The sequence below is a fragment of the Penicillium chermesinum genome, assembly GCF_028974085.1.
Source record: "Penicillium chermesinum strain IBT 19713 chromosome Unknown utg000004l:1.0-3345178.0:1.0-3348027.0, whole genome shotgun sequence".
NCBI classification, from domain to species: Eukaryota; Fungi; Ascomycota; class Eurotiomycetes; order Eurotiales; family Aspergillaceae; genus Penicillium; species Penicillium chermesinum.
In genome coordinates, this window is record NW_026695314.1 from 1,287,275 (window position 1) to 1,308,785 (window position 21,511).

General features: G+C 52.9%; 8 protein-coding genes across 8 annotated transcripts; 3 read left to right on the forward strand and 5 right to left on the reverse strand.

Annotated features, from left to right (window-relative positions):
- Positions 1 to 120: 120 nt before the first annotated feature.
- On the reverse strand, positions 121 to 1,014 carry N7468_005383 (uncharacterized protein; the record flags this gene model as incomplete). The annotated part of the gene is made up of 1 exon (XM_058474680.1): positions 121 to 1,014. One exon carries the CDS (start codon positions 1,012 to 1,014, stop codon positions 121 to 123), a length of 894 nt encoding a protein of 297 aa, XP_058330420.1.
- Positions 1,015 to 1,052: 38 nt separating this feature from the next.
- N7468_005384 (uncharacterized protein) lies at positions 1,053 to 1,730 on the reverse strand (the record flags this gene model as incomplete). The annotated part of the gene is made up of 3 exons (XM_058474681.1): positions 1,053 to 1,310; positions 1,342 to 1,440; positions 1,503 to 1,730. 3 exons carry the CDS (start codon positions 1,728 to 1,730, stop codon positions 1,053 to 1,055), a joined length of 585 nt encoding a protein of 194 aa, XP_058330421.1.
- A 298-nt stretch (positions 1,731 to 2,028) lies between these two features.
- N7468_005385 (CobW family GTP-binding protein) lies at positions 2,029 to 3,648 on the forward strand (the record flags this gene model as incomplete). The annotated part of the gene is made up of 5 exons (XM_058474682.1): positions 2,029 to 2,146; positions 2,199 to 2,282; positions 2,400 to 2,499; positions 2,565 to 3,426; positions 3,616 to 3,648. The coding sequence occupies 5 exons, from the start codon at positions 2,029 to 2,031 to the stop codon at positions 3,646 to 3,648; spliced, it is 1,197 nt and encodes a 398-aa protein (XP_058330422.1).
- A 348-nt stretch (positions 3,649 to 3,996) lies between these two features.
- On the reverse strand, positions 3,997 to 6,543 carry N7468_005386 (protein kinase family protein; the record flags this gene model as incomplete). Its single annotated transcript, XM_058474683.1, has 1 exon — positions 3,997 to 6,543. The coding sequence occupies one exon, from the start codon at positions 6,541 to 6,543 to the stop codon at positions 3,997 to 3,999; it is 2,547 nt and encodes an 848-aa protein (XP_058330423.1).
- Positions 6,544 to 7,718: 1,175 nt separating this feature from the next.
- On the reverse strand, positions 7,719 to 11,175 carry N7468_005387 (endopeptidase La; the record flags this gene model as incomplete). The annotated part of the gene is made up of 3 exons (XM_058474684.1): positions 7,719 to 7,874; positions 7,938 to 8,155; positions 8,223 to 11,175. 3 exons carry the CDS (start codon positions 11,173 to 11,175, stop codon positions 7,719 to 7,721), a joined length of 3,327 nt encoding a protein of 1,108 aa, XP_058330424.1.
- A 448-nt stretch (positions 11,176 to 11,623) lies between these two features.
- Positions 11,624 to 13,404, forward strand: N7468_005388 (putative mitochondrial DnaJ chaperone (Mdj1); the record flags this gene model as incomplete). The annotated part of the gene is made up of 3 exons (XM_058474685.1): positions 11,624 to 11,827; positions 11,900 to 13,135; positions 13,246 to 13,404. 3 exons carry the CDS (start codon positions 11,624 to 11,626, stop codon positions 13,402 to 13,404), a joined length of 1,599 nt encoding a protein of 532 aa, XP_058330425.1.
- Positions 13,405 to 14,086: 682 nt separating this feature from the next.
- bro1 (putative signal transduction protein BroA) lies at positions 14,087 to 17,219 on the forward strand (the record flags this gene model as incomplete). The annotated part of the gene is made up of 3 exons (XM_058474686.1): positions 14,087 to 14,364; positions 14,432 to 16,019; positions 16,074 to 17,219. 3 exons carry the CDS (start codon positions 14,087 to 14,089, stop codon positions 17,217 to 17,219), a joined length of 3,012 nt encoding a protein of 1,003 aa, XP_058330426.1.
- A 630-nt stretch (positions 17,220 to 17,849) lies between these two features.
- Positions 17,850 to 18,660, reverse strand: N7468_005390 (histone deacetylase complex subunit SAP30 Sin3-binding domain-containing protein; the record flags this gene model as incomplete). Its single annotated transcript, XM_058474687.1, has 2 exons — positions 17,850 to 18,278; positions 18,478 to 18,660. Coding segments are annotated over 2 exons (612 nt in total), but the record flags the coding sequence as incomplete, so codon positions are not given.
- Between the last annotated feature and the right edge of the window lie 2,851 nt (positions 18,661 to 21,511).

A 21,511-nucleotide genomic window follows, 5' to 3' on the forward strand; every position in this document is an offset into this window, starting at 1 on the left:
AGCATGAACAGACCATCTCGACATGGAAAGAAGAAAATCGAGAAGTAAAAGATAGGACAAAGAAATTAAGCGCGGATAAGACCCTAGAATCTGGACAGGCTCTCTTTTGCTGTCTTGGCTTCAGGCTTCGGCAGCGGCTTCGGCTGCCAGGTCTTTGGGAGACTCGCTGGGACTATCCTCTGTGGATAATGGGGCAGCTTCTGCATCCTGGCCCTCCAGGGGCTTCTCTGGTTCTTTTTCTGCTTCTCCATCCTCCTTCGCTTCTGTCTGCTCTGCCTCTTCCTCGACCTTTGGCTCTGCTGCGGTTTCCGCTGCTTCAGTTCGCTCAGTAGATTCCGTCTCTTTGGGCTGCTCCGTTGGCTCTTCAGGAGGCTCGGACAGTTCCTCGTGTGTCTTCACAGGTGTATCCTCTGTTTTCTCGGCAATTTCCTGGGCCGCTTCAGCGATGGCTGGCGTTGCTTCAGCTGGAGTTTCTCTGGCTGACGCTTCTTCCACAGGGTTCGACATCGGTTCAGGGGCAGGCTCCTCGTTGGCGGGGCGGTCCTCTACACTCGATGGAGGATGTGGCTCAAGTATTTCCTTCGTAACCTCACGCAATGGCGCTGGAGCACGTGGCGCCTCGTCGTTATCCTCTGTGCTCTCAGCGATTGTGGTAACCCGCGAGCCGGTGGATGGGCTATGTTTATGACGACGAGTCGTAGCGCCTGTACTGAGGGAAGAATCTACTCCATCAAGTTCACTGCTAAACGGGCTCTCATCCTCCTTTCGAAGAATAGTCAACCGTTTAGCGTCTGTAGGCCACTCTGCCTTCAGCTGAGTTGCGTCGGGGCCCTCTGCCTCCGGAGGAATGGTATAATTGTCCTCGGGAATCAGGTGGAACAGGTCGCAAACCGTCTTGAAGAAGACATAGAGACCGTCGTGACCCTCAACCTCCCAGAAAACACCCCGGTGCTGGAACCAAGCGTGTGCGAAAATCCGGTATAGTCGGCGGAAGATGTTGGTCAAATGTCGCATACTGGCCTGGGGGCCGCCCCCGGCCTCTGAACCCAGGGTCAATCGGCTGGGGAAGTATTTGGGGAGGTGAGGGTGTTGGTAGCCCAGTCGAGGGTGTGGCAGCAATAATCAATGGCGCAGCATGACTTGGGTGGATCGTGCACGGCGCAAAGATACTGCCATTCGGAGGCGCGCATCTCAGGGCAGGTCTGGGCAGAGCATGGAGGGGTTTCGGCAAAGAAGGCGATAATCAGGTTGTTAACTTTCATCGTAAGAAATCGGCATAACTCGTAAAGCCAGAGCGACCGGTCAACGCCCTCGGGGGGGCTCAGTCAACTGGATCGCAACCTGGCGGTTAATAGGGACCACAGTGTCCGATCCCTCGGGTTTCGTGAAGTGATGATATAAGGACTTGAGATGTTCCTGCAGCTGGAAGGGAGAATCAAGCTAGTTCTGTTAGCAACGATGGTACTGGACAAGGGCTTCAAAGGGATAAGGTCCCAACTCACCTGCGACAAGGGAATTAACGGAGGTCCGGAAGCCATGTCTGCAGCCCGAGTCCCAGGCCGAATCCTGCGCGTCGAAGCATCGTCGTCCCCAGCGGAACCCAGAAGCTCTGCATCCTTGCCGAAAGTCTCACCCACAGAAGGCGATTGCGGTCCGATCTGGACCTCCGTGAACGGGGGAGGACTTGGGAGGCGTGGGGAGCTTGACGGCGACACTCCCGCGGCAGTCATTGCGGGTAAACAAAGGGTGATTTGGGAAGGGGTGAGAAAGCGCGAACTTAAACGAGAGAAAGATAAAGAAACAAATGAGTGGAAGGGAAAGTCCGCATGCCCTGGCCTTTCACCCCAGAACTAAACAGTTAGATTAGGCCTTTAAGGTCGGAGCAACAGAGATAGGGACAGCATGACCGCCCAATGCCCTAAGCCCTACTGTCCGCTCTAGGAAGTCAACGTCATCCGCATCTATTGTCCGCAGTGGAACCTCTCGATTCTCCGGGGTACAACCTTTTCAGGTAAACAGATCTACCTGATGGCGGACATCGACGAAGACGATGCTCCTCCAGACCTGGTGGACGTCTCTGCAATACCAGCAGAGCCACTTATCGAAGAGGAGGTGACTACTAGGGTTCCTATCACCTTGGTCACTGGTATGCTTTCAATTTTGTCCTTCTGGTAAGTATAGACTAATTTTCAATACAGGATACCTGGGAGCAGGAAAGACCACCCTCCTCAACTACATTCTAACAGAGAAGCATGGCAAGAAGATTGCTGTGATCATGAATGGTACGTTTATATCTGAGATTTGACATTAATCAAGCTAATACGATTTAGAATTTGGTGATTGTAAGTCCCGTCCGAACACAAGACTCGGATGCAAATCCTAACTAAATAACCGTCCAGCATCTGATATTGAGAAGCCCTTAACTGTCAACGAAGAAGATGGCCAAAAAGTCACCGAATGGATGGAAGTCGGCAATGGCTGCATCTGCTGCTCAGTCAAGTACGAACATCTCAACCATCATATGTCCTACAAAGAGAACCCCCAACACTGACACACAAACCCAGAGACTCCGGTGTCATGGCTCTTGAATCTCTCATGGAACGCCGAGGGACATTCGACTACATCCTCCTGGAGACCACCGGCTTAGCCGACCCCGGCAATATCGCCCCGGTATTCTGGATGGACGAAGGCCTGGGCAGCTCAATCTACCTTGACGGAATCATCACCCTAGTCGACGCTAAGAACATTCTCAAGCTTCTCGACGAGCCAGCCCCCGAAGAAAAAGCAGAGTCGCACGTTCCAGACCACGACCACGGCTCTGGGCCCGTGTTATCCATGGCCCACATGCAGATCTCGCATGCGGATGTGATAATTCTCAATAAAACAGACCTCGTCACGCCCGCAGAGCTGGAGGGCGTGCGGGACCGCATCACGGCGATTAACAGTGCGGCTAAGATCCATGTCACAGACCACAGCCGCACGCCACAGATTGAGGGCGTTGTGCTGGATTTACATGCTTATGACCATCTTGCTGATATGGACTTCGGTAATAAGGGGCATAGCCATATGGATCCGGCCATCTCGACTACGGCTATTGTTACGCCGCCGATCCCCGCGGATCGGGTGATGAAGGTGGATGAGTGGCTTCGCTCGGTGCTTTGGGAGTCCACGCTGCCCACTGGGGTAGATCCGGCGCCGGAGGGTCATCCTATCGGATTTGAGATTCATCGGCTGAAGGGTATCTTGACGCTTGATGATGGCTCGAGCAAGATTATCCAGGCTGTTAGGGATACGTTTGAAATTCGGGACTCACAGCCACGCCCGGACGATGGGGATGAGGCGGCGGTGTCTCAATGCAAGATTGTTCTCATTGGACGTGGACTCACAGCTAGCGCAGATCCCTGGAGAGAAAGCTTTGAGGCTCTAGTACGTGGATAGTGATTGAATACTAATGTATGCGTATATGTACTTTCATTCGCGGGTCTTTCTAGAGCATGCAGGCTAAAGTAGGCTACTGCCAAGGGCAAACAGTTCGATCTCGAATCGTGCATTTTAAAGTCCGATAAATAAAAGAATAATACAGCCAAAATGGCCCAAAGTGAGAAGTGAGAACAGAATACCATCGAAGAGACCGTCAACGCCGAGTAACCTCCGAGTCATATAGGCAACAACAAGAATGCTAGATTTGCAAAATAAAAACGAGTCGCATCAACGCAGGAAGCTCAAAATAGATCCCACCAAAGAAAGACTTTTAAGACGCCAAAAGTTCGCCGACATGCGCCATCGGTGCTGAGGCCTGAAAGCTGGACTAGGAACGCAACAATGACTGTGACGAGGTGAACTATACAAGCGGGAAATGAAAGGGGTATCGAGCATCGTCCCAGAAGGGAATTATCAAGAAAGCATTTGGCTCTCGTACGGAAACGCTTCAGTGACCATCGTACGGCGCTGGAAAATTTATAAAGACAAGCTCACGAAAATCTCGCCGACTTTTGCCTATGGGCGGGATTGATAGGAAGTTTGGACTCGAAAAGCGAGGGGGGGTGATTTGGAGACGGGCGCCCCGAAGGCGGGATTGATGGGGAGCAGCGACTCAGAAAGTTGGACGAGAGGAGGTGAATCAAATTCGAATCTCTCGGGTGACGGAGACATTTTGACATCCTGTGAAACTGCAGGGAAAGTCCTGCGTCGAGAGAGAGTATGCGCGGGATTGATCGGTAGAACAGAGTGAAGGAGAGATGGTGACTCCAAGCCCTCCACTGGCCGAGACTCGGTGTCAGGAGCATCATGTCTAGACTGACACTCCTCTTCTCCCGCTGAAGCTGCAGCGTCTTCATAACCGTCATTCGTTACCGGCGGGGGAACTGCCGGAATATGTAGAGGCTGCATTGGACTCGGCTCAATTTGATCTGCGGGATGCACCGGTTCTTTCGTGTAGCGGCACGAAGGAATGGTTGATTCCTCCAAGTGTGGTGCTTGCTGCTGCTCAACTGGGTCAACGCCGCAGTCGTTGGCTGGGGTAAGTGGCTTTGCATTTTTGGTTTGAATTTCTGAGGAAACTTCTCTTGCGAGCTCTCCAGCGTTGCAATTTAGTTGATGATAATTGGCCCAGCCCTTGTTGATCTCACCGTGCACTTCATTGTGTTCGTGGTGGTTCAAAGTCGAGGCTGACGAATGTCGAGAAGGGAAGCAAGCGCCTCGGTTAGAGCCAGTAAGAGTGGGAGTCGATCCCTTTCCTTGGTCGTGATTTTCGGAGAAAATAGGCTGTGACGGATGAGATTTAAGAGAATTCCGGTCGAAGGAAGTCTTCGAGGGGATTCGGTTCGGAAGGCGAGTGAGTGGAGAGCCGATACTATTTCCTTTGATGACGATAGGCCTCAATTCCGATCCACTCACTCGGCGTCCTGGGGGAGGGAAAGGACGGGATAGTAAGTCTGGCGGGAAAAGCCTCAGTAGGTCTTTCGCCGCCAATCGATGCCGCGGGGTTGGACTGAGGCAGATTTCCACGAGTCTGCGGTAATAATCAGGCACATCTGAGTCAATGTCGAACATTAAGGGGCGAGGCTGACGCTCAGGCTCATCTTCCTCCATGATCAAAGCCCAGAGCGTCATTCCGAGTTGGTAAAGGTCAGTCTTCACTCCAATATACATGGAAATGCGTTGGTTGCTCTCAATTTTGGCAGCAATTTCCGGTGGCTCCCATCCCACAGGACAGCCTCGGCGGTTGATATCGATAATGTGAGCATTGTCATCTCCATCCACCACAATATTCGACAGCGTGAAATCGCCCTGCACGTAGCCAGATTCATGGATCTCACAAAGACCCTGAACAATTTGTTTGGCCCATCGTTCACGCCTGCCAAAAGCAATCCGTCCTCTCTGTTCATACAAAATATCCACCAGCGCACCTTGCTCGGCGTAATTGATGAGCAAGCCCTTCACAACCTCCTGGCGTTCATCGACCACGATTCCCTCCACCTGTATCACATTGGGAGCCCCGCTCAGCGCGTGAAGAGCATTAATCTCGTAGAGAAACTCATCCACGGTATCCGGGCCCGGAATCTCCTTCTTTATATACGCGTGACCTCCCAGCCTCACTTTATAAACAAATCCGGACAAATGGGACTCGAAATGAAGGAATTGTTCGGGGACGCACCGCGCGCCGGGCAGGTGGCCGATACTCGAGATCGGAGGATAGGGGATCGTTTCGTTGACGTCTTCGGTAACATGGACATGGAGGCGGCCGTCGCGTGTTTCCACCTTCAAATTGGTGACGGTATCGTAGAATTGGATCTCCAAAAGGGACTCGCGGATGGACTCGTAGATCCGGGCACACTTGTCCCGCTGGTACCGGAGCTCCTTCAAATCCTGCTCCAGCGAATCCGGCGGAGCAGCCCTGTAATCGCAGGAGATCGTTACCCGGCGCCATTTGGTAGGCGTCTCGGCGTAGGTCACAAAGAACTTCTCCCGCTCGGAGCGATCACGGAAGTGCATGCTCAGGTTCAGAATCCACCGACGTTCCAGCTCCATCTCGAGGGTGTCCTGTGTGGGTGCCTCCGGGGCGGTTGTCACGTCCGGGGTCCAATCGAGGGAATCGGTTTCTAGGTCATAGTTCAAGCTCGTCTCTGGCTCGTCGACCGTGGTTGCGGGCGGGCCGAGCCACTGAACCTCAGGCAGGGAGAGTCGGGGATCCACGGGCGGTGGAGACCGGGTCCTTTGGGCACTCAGCGTGCGACGGTCGGCCGAGTGTGCTCGACGGTGTTCAGGCTCGAGCGGTGCGAGATGGTCCCGGCGTTCGGAGATCTGGCGTTTGAAGGTAGTAGATCGAGGCAGGCCAACGCCCACTCGGCGCGAGAGACGGCGAGTCAGGTTGTCTTGTTTGCGAGGGCTGGAGGGTCGGTGGGGGAAGTCCTGGCCATCTCGATCGTCTCGGCCCAGCCATCGCCGCAGACCCAATCGATGCCACATGCTCAGCTTCTGCCCCTTTTCGTCCGGAGGTAGACCCAGCCGAGTTGGGCTATTGTTGGCAAGAGAGATGGCCATGCGTCGGGAGTAGGAATGACTCAATCACCCCGCTCGAGGACCCGATGGCCATAAGAATTGAGCCAAAGTCGGGGGAGGGTTTTCACGACGGCAGGGAGGGATAGGACGAGATCGAAGAGAAAGAAATTTTCAGATGTATTGGAGGAGAATTGGACCAGAAGAGAGAGAGAGAGAGAGAAAAAAAACTCAGAAGCCTGAACGCGCTTTCGGGCCCCCAGGATTCCTATTAGATACTAGTTGCGCCCTATTGGAACTTTTGGCGTCTAATTAACTCGAAATTGGTGAAGAGGAAGGGGGTATATGGAAATCAACGAGTCACAAATAGAAGAGGCTGGGAGGCTGTCAGAGCATAAAGGGAAAGGCGGTGCACGAGTGTCGGTCAGAGCTTGGACGAAATTTTCGCGATGCTCATAAAGATGCAAAAACCAAAAAAAAGCAACCCAAATTTTTAACGTTAGTGGGAGTTGTGCGTCGATCGACTGCAAGGTGTCAATGTCTCACAGCGGAGCAAAAGAACGCTGCAGGGAATCAATCAAATTCTTCTTATGTAGAAAGGAATTCAAGAATATCAAAAAGGGGATATGATTCATCGCACTTTAAAAAATAGATTTTTAAAAAAAGTGAGGCTGCCCATGTGCGTTGCGGCCTGATCTCTTCATGCCTGATAGGGACGAAGCTGTACTTTGTTGATTGGTGGGCAGAGCGGACACGACAGCCGCCCTTAAATGGCACCGAACTATGCCAGAAGCACGATAGCAGCACGATAGCAACCTGCTGGTATACTTAACCCAGGGAGGATCCTCTGTGATAGGTAGATATTGGAGGTGATATTTTCCCTGGATGGCTACTTATAGGGCTTATTTATGCATCCATGCAGGCGTCCAAGCCTAGTCATATCGAGTCAATGCCCCGAGGGAGATGTGACGAGGCCTATCATTGAGAGGAGTGTCGGCTATTACTTAGCCCAAACAAAGAGAAAAAAGGCAAAAGAAAAAAAAAATCAAGCAAGAGAAAACTTTGCAAATGATTCCTGTGCAGGAACCGTTGCAAGGATCTAGAACTCACAACGCCAGCCCCATGCATTTCCCATGGCGGAAAAAGACAAGACGCCATGTGCCCACAAACTATACAGGAAATTACAAGGTATGTACCACGGAAGTCGTTCAAACGCCCATCTACTCGTCGCGGCTCTCCTCGTCCTTGCCCTCGGGCTTGCGGAGCGCCTGCTGCCAGATGGTGCTAGCGGCCTCTCGGTCCAAGGTTGGGAAGAGAAGGTCGAACACTTCAGAATACCAGCTGACCGGATGGCCTTCAATACCCTTCTTGATGTTCTGGAAAAAAGAGGTTAGTCATTTCTCGAGTCATAAAATCATGAGCAAATTGCCATGACTCACCTCAGGCAGCTCAAGCCAGTCAGATGTGTTGTCTGCTGGGAAGATAATCTTGGTCGCTCCCGCCCGGCGCGCAGCCACGGTCTTCTCGCGCAAGCCTCCAATGCGAAGCACTTTGCCGGTCACAGTCAGCTCTCCAGTCATGGCAACGGTTGGGTCAAGCGGGTGATTAAGCGCCAGCGACAAAAGCGAGCTTGTCATGGTAATTCCGGCAGAGGGACCTGAGCGTAGTCTCATTAGCAGGTTTCCTAGTTAGAGGTGGGCGCGATGAAGGCGCATATTACGTACCGTCCTTCGGAACAGCACCCTCGGGGCAGTGCAGGTGGACCTTCGCCTTCTCAAAGAATCGATTCTCAGGGAATTGGCGCGCCATAACTGACTTGGCAAACGAGTAGGCGATGTGCGACGACTCTTTCATGACATTTTGCAGGTTGCCGGTGATCTCCAGACCAGGTCGAGAATTGTGACTCAATGCATTCTCCAGAATGCACTCAACATATAGCGCGGCACCACCCATGCTGGTCCATGCCAGACCCATGGTCACACCGGGTGGGAGGGTTTCATACAAACGGTCGGCAGTGAACACTGGAGGACCGACATAGTCCTTCAAGGTATCCTTGCCGATGCTTAGCTGGACACTTTCCGGGACCTTGAGTGCACGTCGAGGAGTCTCGGTAGTTGCCGTCTCTGGTTCGATGGGGGTGCCGGCCGGGTCGGATGGCTCATGCTCCTTAGATTCCTCAGCGGCAGCCTTGCCCTCATCAGTCAAAGCAGCCTCTTCCGACAAGACATCCTCGCCAATATCCTGCACGATCTTGAAAGCGGCCTTTCGGTAGACCTTTTCAATTTGCTTCTTAAGGTTTCGAACACCACTCTCGCGGCAGTAGGACTTGATGAGCTCCTCGATCGCCTCCTGCTGCAGAGTCACATCGACATCCTTCAGGCCAGTGAGTTCTCGAGCAGCAGGGGCCAGGTATCGCTCAGCAATGGCCATTTTCTCGTCAGCAACATAGCCAGAGAGCTCAATCAATTCCATGCGGTCGAGTAATGGTCGAGGAATAGTATCGGTGACATTAGCCGTGCAAACGAAAAGAACCTTAGATAGATCGACAGGGACATCCATGTAGTGATCCAAAAATGAGGAGTTTTGTTCGGGATCGAGCAATTCAAGCAAGGCAGATGATGGGTCGCCTTGGTGCCCACGTCCGATCTTGTCCACTTCATCAATGAGGATGAGAGGGTTCTCGGTCTGGCACTTCTTCAGAGCCTGGATGATACGTCCGGGGAGAGCACCAACATAGGTTCGTCGGTGACCCTTTATCTCCGCAACGTCAGTCAACCCACCCACGGAGAAACGGTAGTATTGTCGGTTCAAAGCACGAGCCACCGATTTACCGATACTAGTCTTTCCCACACCGGGAGGGCCAACAAGGCAGAGAATCTTTCCTTCCACGGTGCCCCGAAGCTTACCGACAGCAATGAACTCCAGAATCCGGTCCTTCACGTCCTTCAAACCGTAGTGGTCTTCATCAAGAACTGTAACAGCATTCTTGATTCCGAAGTTCTCCACGCTCTTCTGACCCCAGGGGATCTGGGTCAACCAATCCAAGTAGTTGCGAGTGACATTGAATTCAGAGGCAGCTGGCTCGAGATGCGCAAGCTTATTGAGCTCTTCTTCGAAAACCTTCTTGACAGCCTCCGGCATGGCGAGCTTCGCCGCTTTCTCCTTGAACTTCTCCACAAGCTTATCCTTGCCATCTGACTCAATTCCAAGCTCCCGCTTGATACCCTTCATTTGCTCCATGAGCCAGTATTCACGCTGACGCTTCTGGATCTTGGCTTCAACGTCCTTGGTAATCTTGGACTGAAGCTGTGCGTTCATCAGTTCCTTCTTCAAGACGACGAGAGCCTTAGGCAAACGCTCTTCGATGTTCATAGTCTCTAGCACATCCTGCATCTCATGGAGCTCGCCAGCTGAAACCGCAGCGGCAAAGTCTGCGAGCTTAGCAGGCTCATCACTGAGGTTTCCAGGGAACTGATCGGTGTAGAAAGCCGAGATCTGGTCGCGGAATAGAGGATTCAAAGTGGCGATTTCTTTGCACACATTGACAATCTCACTGGTCACGGCTCGGATAATACCACTTTTCTTGTCATATGGCTCCTCCGCTAGATTCTCCACGTTGACCAAGCTGACCGGATACTTCTTGAGGAAAGAGGTAGGCTCATAGTGATCCTTTGACACAAGCTCCGCAGCGCCCTCCTCAAAACTAGCCACGACATCGCCTCGCTTTTCTGTCCTCTCCTCAGTAGGAGCTCCCTTGGTGGTCTCACTGGGTGGAAGAAGGGACGAGATCTTGATACGGCGGTGGGGGTATAGGACAGCCGTCACACCGCTTGCCTCGCCGCGGAGAGGGTAGGCCGCAGTAATTTGAGCGAATACACCAGTTTCGTACACATCATCCAAATTCTCAATCACATCACCATCAGCTTGGTCGTCCTTGAATAAGAACGCTCCGACATATGGCTGACCACGCTTCATCATTTCCTGGATCGCAACAGCAACACTCGGGTCACGAATAGTAATCGCTTTATAAAATCCGGGGAACAGCGGACGCTTCGCAATAGGAATGGCCATGACCTGTGGATACACATCTGGGACAGCGGGCTTTTGCAATGACTTCTCAGATGATCCCCTCTTGCCTTTTTTGCCGCCATCATCATTTCCACCGCTGCCGCTGCCAGCTGCGGAGCTAGGCTTTGGATCGGAGCCGCCACCGCTTGGTGGTATGGGCGATGGGCTTTGGTTTGAGTCGCCTTTGCCTTCATTTGCACTCGTGCTTTTCTTTTCTTCTTCCTCTAATGCGCGCTGTTCTTTTTCGTTGGCTAACTTGTCTTTCCGCCGTGAAGAACCCTGCTCAGCAGCATTCTTCCCTGAATCGCCAGCTTTCTTGCGGGCCTCTGGGGGCAGGTCGGTATCCTGTGTCTCCCCGGCTGCACCCTCCTCCTCGTTCTGCACTTCCTCATCTTTCGGATCCTCTGGTGGCGGTTTGTCTTTTCGGTGGATGGGACTGGACGAGAACATGCGGGGAACCGAGGGAGTCGCACGACTGAGGTAGCCGGCGCTTAATGCTGATCGAACGTTTGCATTGTACCTTGGGGTCAACAAGGGGTGCTTCCGGAGAAATGCGCGAGGTGTCTGCTGGAGCGCAGCTCTCCAGGGGAGGGTCTGGCCGCGGAGCATGCTATCAAAGTATCTGTCCGTGACAGTATGTCGGAAGTAATGTCGGGGTTTATATAAGACGAAAAGGAGGTGTAGGAAATTGGTATGGCTTTGAAGCTGAGGAGAAGCCCGCCGCACAGCTCTAGAGAGTGATAAGAGCTTAGCTGGGACAATGAGGGAGAAGGAGGTAGGAGATGGCGAAATCGGAAGCCGGATCTTTGCTCTGTAATCACTAATGAGCGGACGAGGTCCCGTGACCAATTCCCGCAGTCGAGGTCGCGAATTTCTTCGGGGAACTACTGGATTCTAAAGAAGCCGCCTGGCGGACGGGTCCATTGCTATCTGGGGATAAAGTTTTCTCGCTCTTCGACTCTTTGTTTTCCCTGTCCGAGACGTTCCTGCTTTCCAATTCGAAACCCCTTGGATTTAACGTCGTCCAACTACCGCTCGGAGATTACTCTTCGTATCCATGAATCCCTCAGCATTCCCGAAGGCCGCGGCCCTCCCCGCGCGCCTGCTGCGGGTACAACCCCAATGCTCGAAGCATACAGCCAGTCCTAGTGTTTGCTCGTCCGGTCAGAAACGAGGCTATCATCCGACTTCCTTCTCTCCCGCACGTCGTTTGCGGGATGGAATCGGCAAGAAGAGAGCTTCATATGTGCTCTTATTCAAGGTAGGTCCCATCTCCTACGAATGACGGAAACAGGTATGTTCAAAGAGATGATCAGTTGCTGACCATCAACAGCCCTTTCACTCCACTGCTGCTCTCGCGATCGCCGACCCGTACAAGACCCTCGGAGTAGACAAGAGCGCCTCGGCCAGCGACATCAAGAAAGCGTACTACGGCATGGCCAAGAAGTACCATCCTGACACCAATAAGGAGCCCGATGCAAAAGACAAATTTGCCGCAGCCCAATCTGCATACGAGTTGCTATCGGATAAGACAAAGCGAGAGCAATACGATCGATTTGGATCCGCTGCGTTCGACCAGAATGGCGGTTTCGACCCGAACGCGGGAGGAAACCCATTCGCCGGTGCTGGTGGCTTCCACGGATTCGGAGGTGGCTTTGGAGGAGGTGGCTTTGGCGGCGGCTTCTCTCAGGATATCAACTTTGAAGATCTGTTTGGCGCTTTTACAGGCGGTGCACGTCGTGGTCCCCCGGGTCGACGAAACCCGTTCCAGGAGCAGATACTTGTGGGCGAGGACATCGAAGTTCAGAGCAGTATCTCATTTATGGATGCTGCGAAGGGCACAACTCAAGAGATCGTCATTACACCTCTGACTCAATGTGGCACTTGCAAGGGTGATGGCTTGAAACCAGGAGCCAAACGGTCCCAGTGCAAGCAGTGCAATGGAACAGGAACTCGTGTTCATCTCATGCAAGGTGGTTTCCAGGTCGCTGCAACTTGCGATGCATGTGGAGGTGCTGGTATGACTGTACCCCGTGGCTCGGAGTGTGGTACCTGTAGCGGAAACGGTGTTATTCGAGAGCGCAAAACACTTAAAGTGGACATCCCCGCTGGTGTCGAAGATGGCATGCGCATGAGGGTTAGCGGCGAGGGTGATGCCCCTCCAACGGGCGCCACTGCTGCCGCCGGAACCCGTACCCAACCTGGCGATCTCTATGTTACGATTCGAGTTGCGCCAGACCCCCGCTTTAGCCGCTCCGGCTCGGATATCTTGTACACAGCCCAGATTCCCCTTACGACAGCGCTCCTGGGTGGTGAGGTTACGATTCCTACCCTCGACAAGGACGTTAAGGTCAAGGTTGCTACAGGTACTGGCACTGGTGATCGTATCACCCTTTCTGGTATGGGCATGAAGAAGTTGGGTGCCGGTCGTTCGCGCTTCACTCCCACGGGTGATCTGAAGGTTGAGTTCAAGGTTGCTATGCCCAAGTACCTTTCTGCCAACCAGCGGACTATTTTGGAAGTTCTCGCCGATGAAATGAACGACAAGACTGCTCGGCGGACGATGAATGTCAACCAGAAAAGGTAAGGCTCCATAAACCCGAACTATAGTCGCTTTAACTGATTTTGTTCTCCAGTGCTTCTTCCAACACTGACACCGCCGATGCCGATTCGCACAAGAACGAAGGATTCCTCAAGTCTGTCTGGCATCGACTCGTGGATAACAAGGCCGATGATCCTACGAAGTCCGGGCCCGCAGATGCCAAGGGTGCCAAAAACGCCAAGAAGAACGAGGAGCAAAGTGCTGACAAGAGCGAGAGCGACGACTCGAAAAAGTGATCTGATCACGTGTATATCTGTGTATTTGTATACCATTTGGACTGTTACTAGTATTTATTTTCACATAGCGCTGGCGAGATGGGACCTATTCTGCCTGTGAGGGTCTGAGGATGTATGGCGGGCGATTGTATTACTATGCGTTTAGGCTGCCATGAAGCTCTCTACTTCCATAGACTAGAATTCAAGAAATCTTTTGAACAAAATGAATCCCAGCTCAATCTCCTCTAATCCTGTGTTTTCATTTGATTAATTCCTCAGATTTCCCGATCAACCAGCCTTATATCCATGACGTTTAGCGTTACGGGTAGATCTACATTATCCGCGTGCGGTGTCCTGTTTGGCTCTTTGGCGCCCATCAACAAGGCCGTCACCAAGACCATCACATCCCGTCTAGAGCGCCCGCTACTTCCGGTTCCCCCTCCTTTCCTTCTCCCCTCCGTGCTTCTTGGACTGTTCTCGACTTCGAGTTGATCCACCTTCTGGGTCTACGTCATTACTAGTACCCGAGTGACAAAGCACTGCTGGACTTCCTGTCTTTACCCCACAGCCTCGATTCTGGTCCCCTCGCACCGTTGAGACCCCCGCTTACTACCCCCCCCCACCCCTGCTCTCGCGCTTCGTTCCTTCCTTTTCCTCGATTTCTTGTGGATGGGAGCAATCCGCTCCTGACGACCATATCACAATGGTTCAGTCACCTATGCTCTCGGCACCGCTGAAGCAGACCAACGAAATCGATTGGATCCAGCCCCTCAAGGACTACATCAGGCAGACTTATGGCGAGGACCCCGAGCGCTACAGCCAAGAATGCGCAACCCTCAACCGTCTCAGACAGGACATGAGAGGTGCTGGGAAAGATAGCGCTACGGGTCGCGATCTCTTATACCGGTACTATGGTCAGCTGGAACTGTTAGATCTACGGTTTCCAGTCGACGAGAACCATATTAAGATCTCATTCACATGGTAAGTCCAAAGATCAACGTTTATACCTTAAGGGGGGAAATTGCTCATCACCCTGATCTCCCTTCAGGTTCGACGCGTTCACTCACAAACCTACATCTCAATACTCGCTAGCTTTCGAAAAAGCTTCCATTATCTTCAACATCTCCGCTGTGCTCTCCTGCCATGCCGCCAACCAAAACCGGGCCGAGGATGCAGGTGTGAAGACGGCCTATCACTCTTTCCAGGCATCTGCGGGCATGTTCACCTATATCAACGAGAACTTCCTGCATGCTCCCTCAACCGACCTCAACCGGGATACGGTCAAGACTTTGATTAACGTCACACTTGCCCAAGCCCAGGAGGTTTTCCTCGAGAAGCAAATAACGGATGAGAAGAAACCAGGCTTTCTCGCTAAATTGGCTGGTCAAGCCGCCTATCTGTATCAGCAGGCAGGCGAAACAATGCAGGAGTTTGTAAGTAAGAATGTCTTCGACAAGGTGTGGTCAACTGTTGTGCAAGCAAAGGCCGCCCATCTAAGCTCTGTTGCTTCGTACTACCAAGCGATTGCCGACGATGAAGCCAATTCCCACGGTGTTGCCATCGCTCGGCTGCAGCTGGCCGATAAGCAAGCCACTACCGCACTTACCTGGGCCAAAGCGTTCCCTTCATCAGCCCCAGCAACTTCGAACATGACTGCTGAGTCTGGAACTGCGCTTGTTGAGCTTGTCAAACATAACCAAACCAACGTCCAGACAAAGCTTGCATCCATGATCAAAGACAATGACTTCATATACCACCAACCCGTCCCAAATGAGGCAGGGCTTTCAGCAGTGGCGAAGCTTCCGGCTGCCAAAGCGATTCCTGTCAGTGAACTATATCAAGGGCAAGACATTCAGCGCATTATTGGGCCGGATATCTTCCAGAAGCTAGTGCCGATGTCAGTCACGGAAACAGCCAGTCTGTACGACGAGGAGAAAGCCAAGTTGATACGCGCTGAAACCGAGAAAGTAGAGACCGCCAACGGTGAAATGGCGGCTAGTCTGGATTATCTCAAATTACCAGGCAGCTTGAACATTTTGAAAGGGGGCATGGATCAGGAAATGACCGTGGACGAGGAGTTTACCCGCTGGTGCTCTGAGCTTGCAGGGCACAAACCATTTAATAAGGCTTTTGACGAGCTTCAGGAACGCAAGGCAGATGTGACAGCTCAATTGGACCAATGTTCAAAGCAACTGGATTTGGAGGAAAGTGTGTGCGAGAAGATGCGGTCCAAATACGGAGCTGATTGGAGTCAACAACCGAGTGCTCGCTTGAATACTACGCTTCGCGGTGATATTCGTACGTATCGCGATACCATAGCTGAGGCTAGTACAAGTGACACGCAGTTACTATCCTCCTTCCGGCAATTCGAAGCAGACTTCGATCAAATGCGTTCTGCCGGCGAAACAGACGAAGCCGATGTCCTCTTCCAGCAGGCAATGATCAAGGCCGGTGCTAAACATAATAAAGGCAAAAACGGAGCCACCAGTCCTGCGGAGGGTAGTCTCTTGGACGATGTCTACGACGAAGGTAGCGCATCTGTTGCAGATCAGATCGCCAAGGTGGAGGAAATCTTGAAGAAACTCAATCTTGTCAAGCGGGACCGAGCACAAGTTCTCAAAGATCTCAAGGAGAAGGTAGAACCGCGTTCCTCATCCATTTCATCATGCAGACCCACTAAAATACCCTAGGTCCACACTGATGACATCTCAAACGTCCTGATATTGAACAAGAAGTCGATTGCTGGTCAAGAAACCCAATTATTCGAGGCTGAGTTAGAAAAGTTCCGCCCTCATCAGAACCGTCTGCTACAGGCAACGCACAAGCAACAATCTTTGATGAAGGAACTCACAAAGACATACGCGGATCTGCTCCAGGATAAGCGTGTTCAAGCTGAACAATCCAAATACGAGGGTGTCACTCGGCAAAGGAACTCCGTAATGGCCAGGTATAAAAAGATATACGAGGCGTTCAATAATCTGTCTTCCGGAGTAATGCAAGCTCGGACGTTCTACAAAGAAATGAGCGAAAATGTTGAAAGCCTGCGGAAGAACGTCGAGACTTTCATCAGCAACCGCCGATCTGAGGGCGCCCAGCTTCTGAGCCAGATCGAGCGCGACAAGGCCAGCGGCATCTCAGATCAGGAAGATCGCGAGAGAGAGAAGCTTCGTCAGTTAATGGAGCGTCTATCAACTGAGCCCAAACCACCCTCAGTCTCGCCCTCGTCAGTCTCTGCTGCTGCTCCCCCAGCTAAAGTCAAATCTCCTCCACCTCCAGTTCAGACCCCTGCATATGGAACAGGGCCATCGCCAAAGATGTCTCCTCGATACCCACCTAACATGCCTGGGGCACAACCGCATGGCGTGCCTCTGTCGCACTCCCCAGCGCCCTACGGACAATACATGAGCATGGGCGGTAATCCCAGCATGCCCTATATGCCGCAGTCTTTCCAGCAAGGCGCTGCTGCTCCGTTGTCAGAAGGCTACAACCCGATGGCATATCCCTACCAAACTCCGGTCTCACCACCCCCAAACCAACAGTTCTTCTCTCACACGCCGACGCCCTATTCTGGTTACACGAGCGCTAGCCCCGCCCCCACTGCTGCCTCAACAGCCTCGTCTCACTACATTGCACCCCAGGGCTACATCCCGCCCCCGCCTCCCCCACGCCCGCAGCAGACGAGTTACCCACCCTCGACTGGTAGTGCTTACCCCTCTGGCCCGGGTGGATATGCCCAAAGCAGACCCTACGGGCACCACAAGACACCCTCTCAGTCCCAGCCACAGGCCCAGCCTGGGGGCGGGGATCCTTGGGCAGGCCTCAATGCCTGGAAATAGACAAAGGACTTGCTGTATCTAGACGAGTGCCAGGGATGTTCCTTCTCGGTGCGGAAAAATCGGGTCCATACGGAGAGGGGAAGCCATCCGTTGACGTTAACATTAATAGTTCATCTTCCTTTGATCGTTCGATATCACTCTTGTTATCCTTTTTGGGGGGGTCCTCCTTGCTTTGGTTGATTCTACGCCTCCCCTTCCCTTCTTACTACCTCCGTGCTGCGATTCCTGCCTAGACGCATTTAGGTGCGTGACCCATACAACCTCGAATACGCCTGGAAATACCTTAAACTATCAAATAAAATCCATTCTTTATCGATGGCCAAACCATATTCGATTAGACTAATAGAACAAATCGAAGATAAAGCCCACTATATAATCCATGTATTTAAGATATCACATATCAACCCCGTAATCCAGAAAGCCTTTCTGACAACATGCAGAAAGGCCCAGCCATCTACGACAAAAGCGACCCAGCCCCGATAAACGCCAATGGGTATCATAAAGAGATAAAGCACGTAAAAACACCCCCCGAACAAATCCCAGCAACCTCCCAGCGGGGCCAGCCTTAACAGAGGAACCTCAGCAAGGTAAGACTGTAAGAGCCCTACGGCTGGAAATGCAACCGGAACCGTCTCCCCTCCTCTCCTCCCGCACCGTATACAGAAACCGTGCAATAGCCTCCTGTTCCGACAACCCCGCGCTATTGAAATGCTTGCGCACAACATGCGCAAACTGTTCCTTGCTCACACGGTCCTGACCTATGATCCGGCGCAGCGGAGCCTCGTGTTCGCTGCTGCTGCTCCCGGTGCCGCTGCCTGTAGCACTGCCGGAACCTGTGGGGACACTTGCGGTGCCGGAGGTATTTCCGTTGCTGGGGCCGGCGCGGCGGGAGGCTTGGGATTGGGCGCGGCGGGCGGCGAGAGCTGTGGGCGATCGCAGGCCAATGCCTTGGGAGAGGAGGGTACGGGAATATTCGTTTGAGAAAGCGGAGGGGGTGGGGAGTTTGTGGGCGTGGCGGTAGGCGTTGAGGATTTCGAGGGGGAGGTCGGACCAGGGGATCTGGGATTGTTAGTGGGGGGGTCTTTCACTTTTCTTTTTCTCCCATTTTTTCGGGGAGGATGTGAGGTATCCATAGTGAAGATTGGTGAATGCATAGAGAGATATGTTGAAGGGCTTCAGGGTGTTACTCGTCAAGAGTGACGTCGTTTGCCTTCTCGATGCCTCAACCCCTAAGAGTTTTTCTTTGGGCTGTACGTACATTGGGGAGTTCCTCTACCGGTTCTTGTGTGATTGGGGCACTGGTCACTGCAGCTTTGTCTTTCGAAGCATTGGCAGGCCTGCGGCTCTTCGGAGCTGTCGTTCTGTATTCTCGAGTGCCACTGGAAGCTTCAGATCTGGAGTCATCCACGAGCGCGGCAGCGCGCTGGCGTGGAGGTGCCATGGGTGCGGATTGGCACAGCGACGAACGTGTCGATGTGGGATCGTCGTAGCGGTAGTAGAGGACAGGTATCGTGGTTTGCTGATCTCAATCAAGTCACCTTGATGCTGTCTATGCTGCACGCAACGCACTTTGGCTCGACAAGTTTCTCCGCTTTGCGGGCGGGCAGACACGGCAGAACGGACATTTTTGCTTCCGTTTCTGGCGCGGGCGGATTTCGGTCCGAGATTGGAGCGTAGATGAAGTGGACGGATGGACAAGGTAGAAAAAGACGATGAGTAGACAGCATATGGTATGCCAATAAAGTATGATAGTCTGCTATAGTCCAGGCAGAAGATTAGCTTTGTACATTCTCCCAGGACCCAAGTTTTGGAGGGGGGTAGGGACAGTCACGTACGCCGTAGTTGCATACCGTCAATTTAACCCCGATTGGGAAGCGGCCGTGTCGCAGTCTCCACGAATTGCCCTCTACTCCATAACAGATCTCACCGCTCCACGCGGAGAAGTCTCTCGAAACCTCCGCAAGTCGGAACCCCAGTCGGACCACCCGCGACTGCAGTCATCCGAGACCACATGTACTCTTGCTCAGCACCGGGCCGGACTGAAGGTGCTCCTGGCAGTGAATGCCGAGGCTCGGGAGAACTGTCAATAGATGGGCGATCCTCGACACCAACTGACCAATTGACCAGTGGGACCTGATACCGACTCAACCAGGCCGTATCTGGACTGGACGATTTCCATCGCTGTTGAGAGCCCCCCTCCCCCCCCCTTCCCACCAAATGGAGCAAGTTAGCCGGTCAGACCCCGTGGCAAAGCGGTGTCGGGGGAAATTCGGCGGGTTCGAGTGTGGAGATCCCAAACCTCCCCAAGCAGGGATTGAGGGGCGTTCTCAAAGTGAACCGCCCACCAGCCAATCAACAGCGCCCATGGGCACAAGCGTGCCCGAGTCGGCACGGGGATGCCGAGTTTTCAGGCCGAGCGAAAGTCGGGCCCGGGGGCGTCTCTAAGGATCCAACACGGAAGAGTCGCGTTTTAGGGGGCCTCTAACCAGTCTGTGCCACCGCGGACAACCCCCGTGGGCCTCACCGAGCCCCTTTTCGAACGTTACTAAGTACCTGCTCCATAGAAGTGAAAATTTTTCTTCATCCCCGAGGTTTTCTGATAGAACCGTGGGAAATTTTGTCCCGATGTACAGTCCTGGTTTAGACTACCAGCAAGATCTGCACCTCCCGTATTGGTGGGTTCAATCCAAACCTCGGATGTGCGTCTTATTCTGTATATTGCTCTCAATGCCGAGCCGTCATTCCTAATGGAGATGTCCTACGCCACGCCTTCCCCGTGCACGTCGTTAAAAAAACAAAAAGGGAAGAAAAAAAAAGAAGGTTTGCAAAGTGACTAAGCCCCGCAATGCAAGAATGGCACAATCGGCCCTCCACGAATCCCACTCTTCCGACTTCTCCCGATGGGTTTACCCCAGCCCTATGGAACGAGAGGGGAGTGGGCACCTCTGTTCCAAAGGCTGGACCGAAGAGTCCCGGGTGCCATGTATACGGTACCTGCATGTCGACAGTCTAGATACATGCAAGATGTGCTAGCTCGCACAGAGCTTGCGAAGATCCCTCAGCTTACAGTAGCTTGCGACGAGGTACCTCCAACCACTGGAGACACTCGGGCAGCGTTGGGACCATACTTACGAGCCTGAAAGATGTTTCGCTGGTCAAAACCTGTCATCAGCACCAGAGGCCAATTTACCGAGCTGCGCCGACGTTTCGCCATAGGGGAAGAGCGAGGGTAGCTAGCGTAACCTTCAGCCGTGCTCCTGGGGGGGCATCAACTCCGTCTGTCTCTCCTGGGGCTAAAGAAAAACCGGAATTATGACAGTACTACGATAAGCGGACCAGCGCTGCGGGTTGCGGATCCGCTCGGGCGATCTGTGAAAATCGGGCATAGACTGGAAAATCCCTTGAAAATCACATCAACCTTCAGTTGTCGACAGTCCGGCTACATGGAAGCTGAAAGCCTCGGCTGGGGCTAGACCGCGGGTATACTTTTGGGATGATCGCATCCGGGGCCTGTCAAAGCCGCAAGCCACCTTATGACGTTATGCTGATAAGATCGAGTTTTGCTTTTCTTGGAATCCTTATCTGTGGCTTCCCCCCAAGCTTACCAGTTTCGCATGTGATTACAGCGACCCCCCCCCCTCCGCATGTGAAAGCTCCCTCCAACCAGAAGCTGTCATGTCAGCTCGTGAAGGTTAAGGGTCTTCCCCGTGGTACAGGTGATTCACTGTCAAACACGTGAAAGACAAGGCTAGCAGGATTTGTATCCTGGGGGGGGCATTGGATTACACGATATAATTACCACATACGGTAGCAATTCGCCTACTCCGTAGTGGCGCCAGATTTATCTTTCTGCTAGCTTGATTCCGCAACCTCCGTTTGGGGGTGCGACGAGGGAATCCCCCTTATTTCTGCCCCGTCTCCTTATCGCGTCCGCCAGATAAGCGGGCTGGGGTATAATTGGGGACGGAAGGACTTGGGGGGGGGGGGCGCCAGAGTAATTGCTGTATACGGAGGATAGGACGTGTGAAAAAAACACTTCGCACATGCAAGTGTTGCAAGATCGATCATGAAATGATGGACAGGAGTACGTTCTGCCAGCCAGTCAAGAGCGGCCTCGCAGGAGCACTAGAGTGGTGGATTTGTGGTGGGAAGTGGATATGGTTACTCTATTGAAAAGAGTATGGGGTAATCAAGCACACAAAGAATTCACTCAGTGGGGGGAGATCGTGCTTGCCTCACCGAGAGCTAGACCTGTCGAAGCTCACTTCCCTTCACTTCCCTTCACTTCCCTT